At 39.6% G+C, this 7,134-nt stretch overlaps 1 protein-coding gene across 1 annotated transcript; it reads right to left on the bottom strand.

Annotated features, from left to right (window-relative positions):
* Positions 1–4,462: 4,462 nt before the first annotated feature.
* On the bottom strand, positions 4,463–5,434 carry LOC113030944 (olfactory receptor 1-like). The gene has a single exon (XM_026182747.1). It carries the CDS (start codon positions 5,432–5,434, stop codon positions 4,463–4,465), a length of 972 nt encoding a protein of 323 aa, XP_026038532.1.
* Positions 5,435–7,134: the final 1,700 nt, after the last annotated feature.

The following is a 7,134-nucleotide window of genomic DNA, read 5'->3' as shown; positions in this document are numbered from 1 at the left end:
GGGAATGGGAGCAGTAACAAAGGTGTTGCGTTTATATTTTTGTTGAGTGTAGATTCAGTGACTATCAACCACTTCCTGGACATGGATGAGATTGAGTTGTATGCCAGGAGTGAGCAAGATATCATCCATCTCACCAGGATCTACAGAGAAAATGTTGGGATGTCATTTGGACAAGAAAAGAGTGGCTAAATGGTTGCAAAGAGAGGGAAGGTGATGCACACTAAAAGGGTGGAGTTGCCAGAAGGCAAATATACAGGGAAGCTACAAGTCCCTGGGTATCCCACAAGCCAAAGGGAACCATGATAAAAATGGATGAACATCTGTGTTTGCTGCGGGCAAACACAGTTGTAAGATGTTTCTTGCAGTTGTTCACCAGGTAAATGGCCTGCATTTGTATAGCGCTTTTCTAGTCCATAGGACCCCAAAGCGCTTTACACTACATTCAGTCATCCACCCATTCACACACACATTCACACACTGGCGATGGCAAGCTACATTGTAGCCACTGACAGAGGGGAGGCTGCCGGACACAGGCACCACCGGGCCCTCCGACCACCACCAGTAGGCAAACATGGGGTTAGTATCTTGCCCAAGGATATTTGGCATGCAGCCAGGGTGCAGCCTGGGATCGAACCACCGACCTTCTGATTAGTGGCTGACCTGCTCTGCCACCTGAGCTACAGCCACCCTACAGGTGTTCTGTCTTAAGTTTAATGCCCCCGACTGGACCTTGTAAATTGCTGTTTACGTCATATGCACATTGACAGCGTTGTTAGTTCTCCCCTGGAAGGAGGGAGTATTTAATTGGTTCCGTTTATTTGTTTTTCTGTCTGTTTGTTAGTAGTCTAGCATGGAGCAAGATTTCATTTTGTGTAATGGTAGATACCAATAAAAGCTTGAGCTGATTTCATTGTGATGAAAACTGGGTCACAGTCAACGTCATACCAAATGTGAATATCAGTGAACACTATATTATCCAGGAATTTTTATGGATTTTCTTCACTTCATAACAATATACCAGGCATTGGGGGACATGAATACCTAGGTTGGCTAACCATTTGACCTTGACTTTCATTGTTAGCACCCAAGCACCTGCTTCGTTGGCACTGGTATCTACCTCTAATTTGAAAGGATGTGCAAAATCAGGGCCAACAGAGATGTCGGCAATACGTGTTGTTAGAGGAGCTTGCCAATAGCCCTTCAACAAGTTCAGTTTAGTAACAAACTTTGCCGAACCAACCCTATCGACACAATCTTCCATACTTCCATTTCACACCACCTTCTCCCACTACAACCCTTCATATTCATGAAGCAGATGTGAGGAAGCAGTTTAAGAGTCTGAATGCTCGAAAAGCTCCTGGCCTAGACGGTGTGTCTCCTGCCACCCTCAGACACTGTGCAAACGAGCTGGCCCCAGTGTTTTCTGGCATTTTCAACTCCTCACTGCAGGCATGTCATGTGCCTGCCTGCTTCAAGTCCTCTACCATAATCCCTGTCCCCAAGAAACCAAGGATCACTGGACTAAATGACTATAGACCTGTGGCTCTGACATCTGTGGTCATGAAGTCATTTGAGCGCCTGGTTCTCTCCTACCTCAAGACCCTCACAGCCCCCCTCCTGGACCTCCTGCAGTTTGCATACAGAGCCAACAGGTCTGTAGACGATGCAATCAACATGGCTCTACACTTCATCCTGCAGCATCTGGACTCCCCAGGAACCTACGCCAGGATCCTGTTTGTGGACTTCAGCTCTGCCTTCAACACCATCCTTCCAGACCATCTCCAAGGCAAGCTTTCCCAGATGAATGTGCCTGATCCCATCTGCCGGTGGATCACTGACTTCCTGACGGACAGGAAGCAGCATGTGAGGCTGGGAAAGAAGGTCTCGGACTCCCAGACCATCAGCACCGGCTCCCCTCAGGGCTGTGTTCTTTCTCCTCTGCTCTTCTCCCTGTATACTAACTGCTGCACCTCCACCCACCAGTCTGTCAAGCTAATCAAGTTTGCAGATGACACCACCGTTATTGGACTCATCTCGGACGGGGATGAGTATGCCTACAGGAGGGAGGTTGAACGTCTGGTGTCCTGGTGCAGCCACAACAACCTGGTGCTGAATGCCCAGAAGACAGTGGAGATTATTGTGGACTTCAGGAAGCACACAGCCCCACTCCCTCCCATCATCCTAACTGACACCCTCATCACCTCTGTGGATTCATTCCGCTTCCTGGGTACCACTATCACCCAGGACCTGAAGTGGGAGCCCACCATCACCTCTGTCATAAAGAAAGGCCAGCAGAGGATGTACTTCCTGAGGCAGCTGAAGAAATTCAACCTGCCAACACGGACGATGATGCAATTCTACACTGCAATCATCGAGTCCATCCTCACCTTCTCCATCACCGTGTGGTACGCTGGAGCAACTATCAGGGACAAACAGAGACTGCAGCGTGTTGTGCGCTCTTCTGAGAAGGTGATTGGCTGCAGACTCCCATCTCTGCAGGACCTATACACCTCCAGGACACTGGGGCGTGCAGCTCGGATCACAGCTGACCCTTCTCACCCTGGACACAGTCTGTTTGACCTGCTCCCTTCAGGCAGGAGGCTCCGATCCATTCACACTAGAACCAATCGCCATAAGAACAGTTTCTTCCCCTCTGCTGTTGGACCCATGAACAATAACCATATGACTGTTCCCACCACTAACACATGACCCTACACTGTGTTTACTGCATCATTCCGTGTTTGGCACTGATCACCACCTGCACTCATGTATATATCTATCTACTTAGCACTTTTAATTTTTATTTTTAATGTTTATTTAAGCGTTATCTGACAGTATGTTTTGCACTAAGTACTGCAGCAATTTCCTAATGTTGTAAACCTGCTCAACATTTGGCAATAAACCCTTTCTGATTCTGATTCTGATAGTGGAATTGTAAAGTGCTTTGAGAGTCTCGAGAAGTGCTATATAAATGCAATCCATTATTATTATTATTATTATTATTATTATTATTAATACTGTATACTATACATTAAGACAGAGAAGCCCCAAGAATCAGACGAGCCCCTGTGAACAAGCACTCAGCACCAGTGGTAAGGAAAAACTCCTTTTTAACGGGCAGAAACCTCCAGGCTCAGGGAGGGGCAGCCATTTGTGCGACCAGTTAGTGTTGAGGGGAGAGAGAGACTACAAAATACATACTGTGTAGAGGAGCCAGAAATTAATCATAATAAATGATATGGGTGGTGTACAGAGTAGGAGAGGTGAGTGAAGAATAACATTCAGTGCATCATGAGAAGGCCCCCAGTTGCTAAGGCCTTTTGCAGCACAACGAAGGAACGGCCTAGGGTCACCTGATCAATCCTGGCTATAAAATTGATCAAAAATCTTCTAATCACTATTAACTTTTTGATGAACATACATAATTATTTACAAGCTGGAAGACAAAGAAACAAAAATGTACTGACATTCTCAGAGCAGACAATAAAACAGGCAGTGTATTTTTACAGTTACAATTTTAAGGACAGCTGACAGAACAAAGTACAACAACAAAGTGTAACACAGAAAAAAGTGCTTTTATGCATACCTGTTTGAACAACAATAAATATATTTCAAACAATAAATATATACTGCAGTTACATTTTTAAAAAGCAACTCCTACATTTGACCAAAGTCGTCACTGACACTGTCACCAGGTGATGGTTTGAGCCTCAGATGGGACCTTTCAATGTGGGGTTTCTATGTGCATGAGTTCTTTCCAGGGTTTTTTTTTTTTTCGTACATTTAAAAGTAACTAGCACTGTATAAACTGTGTGTATGTGTATAAACTGTCTGTATAAACTGGCCATAGTTGTGAATGAGTGATGTGTAGCTGCCTGTTTCTCTATGCTGGCCCTAATAAAGTATTAGAGGTATACAGCTGGCTCAAGGCCCACGCTAATATTGCGTTCACACAATATTAAGCAAAGTCCGAAATTCAAAAACTATATAGGCTCAAAAAGATAATGTCAAGTACACAAAAAATTGCTCATCATTAAATTCAGAAGAGTTCAAGTTGTCCTTGACAGGAGACATTAACATAACTTGATGCACAGGAACTGAATTTGAAAACACTCCTTTTAAAATGGAAATATGATGTATCCCTGATTATTTGCAACATATGTATTGTCATTTTCTTCTATTATAGGGCAAAACACAAATACAACATTTTTGAAGACAGAGATATGTGATGCACAGAAACATACCTTCCAAATCCTCAAAAAAAAAAAAAAATCTACCTCTTTGCTAGGTGATGTGTTTTAAAATCAACCACAATTTGCACTGTGAATATTGAATGTACCACTTCTGTTCTGTTTCAAAGTACTGCAACATATGAGCCTTTTTTAATTTCATAGTCATTCCTTAAATAATAAAAACACTAACTCAAAAGACTAAAATGAAAAAAAGGAAGTTTACACTTTTTTCATTTGACCTTTCTAATTTTGTAATGTTTTATGATTCTTAACAACTTTCTCAGAGATTCTTTGATTTCTCGTGTCTGAAGAACATATATGATAGGGTTCAGCATTGGAGGAAAGACTGAGGTCAGAGACAGGTTTATGATTCTGGCATTTGGCTCTATGTTTGCACCTTGAGTAAATGTGATTAATATTGGAAGGAAATAGATTGCCACTAATGAAAGATGAGCTGTACAGGTTTTAAAGCCCTTCGTTCTTTCTCGAACTGTGGCTACTTTAGCTAAAGCATAGCAGATACACAAATAACTCAACAAAACAATTGTAAGAGGAAGCCAAAGAATAAGAGCTGGCAAAATCTTAGCAATTACATAGCTGGGTGTATAATCATTGCATGCAAGTCGGTACATCTGACCATGGTCACAGAAATAGCTTTTAATAACAACTGATTCACAGAAGGAAAGCCTTGTAAGAAGGCCAATTGCAATTAGTATAAAGGTAATGGCCGATACCCAGAAAGAGGCAATTAAACAGAACATGAGCTTGTGAGTCACCTTCAGTTGATAATGCAGTGGGTAAACGATCGCCATAACTCTGTCATATGACAGTGCAACCAGATTTAGAGCTTGCAATGAAAGGAATATATAGCAGAAAAACAGAAATGTCAAGCAGTCATTATAGGAAATGTGAGGGTGATTAAACAAAAAGATATCGAGAACCTTTGGCACCATGGCAGAGTTACCTAACAGATCAACCAATGCAAGATTGAAAACTGCAATATATTTCGGTGTTCTTAGATTGTGATCCAAATATATTGTGGCCATGACAGCTGTGTTTGCCAGGACAGAAATAATATAAACAAAAAACAGAAAGGCATAATAATATTTTATATTAGGAATGCCAATAAATCCACTTATAATGAAAAATGCAGGACGAAAAAAAGTGATATTTTTCCCAAGTGCAGAGTTAAAAAAGTCCATTGTAAGATTTCTGCCAAGCTTATATTGCCCAAGTGCTGATGAGACAGGTGGCAGCACTGGCTGACTGGGTTTTGTTATGCACATGCAGTACACCAGATGATGAAGCTCTTGCATGCTTTAACTGTTTGCAGATCCCCTCAATGTTTATCTTCAGGCATGATCCCATGAGTGTATTCTGCAGCCTGTTTTTCCCACAATATTTGCATGGTGTGTAAAATGTACATTAAATTCAGTTCAGTGACCTGATTATTCAAACCAATAACTACTAATAATAAGAAGACAACAGAAATTCCCATATATATATATATATATATATATATATATATATATATATATATATATATATATATATATTTATTTATTTATTTATTTATTTATTTATTTATTTATTTTTTCAGAAATTTCAAAAATGGATTTGAGTTCAGGGCTTCTTTTGTCATATCTTACATTTTATACTGTACCAAATGTTTTAATTAGTTAAGGAGCGTTTAATAACTGGACTTGTAGTTCTCTGTAGCGATGCTGTTACAATACTGGTAGAATGTGATTTGGCATCATCTTGCTAAATGCTCAATTTGGCAAGGCCTCTCTTGAAAAAGATTCTTTCTTTATGGCTACATATTTTGCTCCAAAACCGGTATATATTATTCACTGTTAATTTGATATTTACAATATGCGATTAAGCCATAGCATCCTTTTTCTTAAAATTGCAAGTATATATATATATGCACACGTATGCACACGTAAGCCAGTTTGAAAATGTACAATTTTAAGGAGTAAATAAGATGACATATCCTCAAGTATGTTTTTTATAATTATTTTAGTATGATGAAAATAATTCTCAAATCCTCTCACACAGACTTACTTGCTTAATCATGTTTGTTTCCATAACAAATACCCAATATCCATAAAGTCAGAAAGAAAACAAATCATTTCACAAACATTTTGAGAGGCAGCCAGCAAGAATTGTGTCGTGCCGATACCAACATTAAACTTCATACTTCTTGAATGTCAGAAGTATGATGTATGAGGGTGTGTGTGAGTGTTTGAATGTTTTATTTAAAAAATAAATAAATAAATATAGGGAATTGAATGCTATGACTTTGAAAACTGAATTTGAAGCATTTATATGATATAGAACACCCACAAAAATATAGCCAAAGAACATTAAACTTTTTGGATTTTCATTTGTATTTACACTCAGGGGAAGTTTCCCATTTTATATCATCAGTTTTATACAGTCCCAAATTTTTTATTTTATTTATTTATTTAGTTAGTTACATTTTAGATTTTTGTGCTTAACTGATGGGTAAAAACAAATGTTATACAATGTTCTAACTAGCGTGAGCTACATTATAGTCAAGGATAAACTCAGTACATTCGGTGCCTGGAAGTACACCCAAGTTGCAAAAAAATGTCTACTCGTGATCTCATTATACTACTCAATTATCTACTCAATATCTACTCACTACAGTACACACACTTATAACTGTACCTGTGAGAAGCCCGTAGAAAGAAATTTTTATTTTGTGAGAGTTTTAAGGCAAAGGAGGGTGGAATTGACAAAATCTAATATGAAACCTTGTATTTGGTGCTTTTGCTTCCTTGCAAGAATAAATGTCCATTATTACAGTTTTTGGCTGTTGTTGTCTTTTGTCAATTTTTATTCTCACACTAACGTTTTAGATCATTTTGCTTTT

Source organism: Astatotilapia calliptera, chromosome 10, assembly GCF_900246225.1.
Source record: "Astatotilapia calliptera chromosome 10, fAstCal1.2, whole genome shotgun sequence".
In the NCBI taxonomy this organism is placed as follows: domain Eukaryota; kingdom Metazoa; phylum Chordata; class Actinopteri; order Cichliformes; family Cichlidae; genus Astatotilapia; species Astatotilapia calliptera.
The sequence above is the reverse complement of the archived record's forward strand: the minus strand, read 5'-3'. Positions and strand labels throughout refer to the sequence as shown.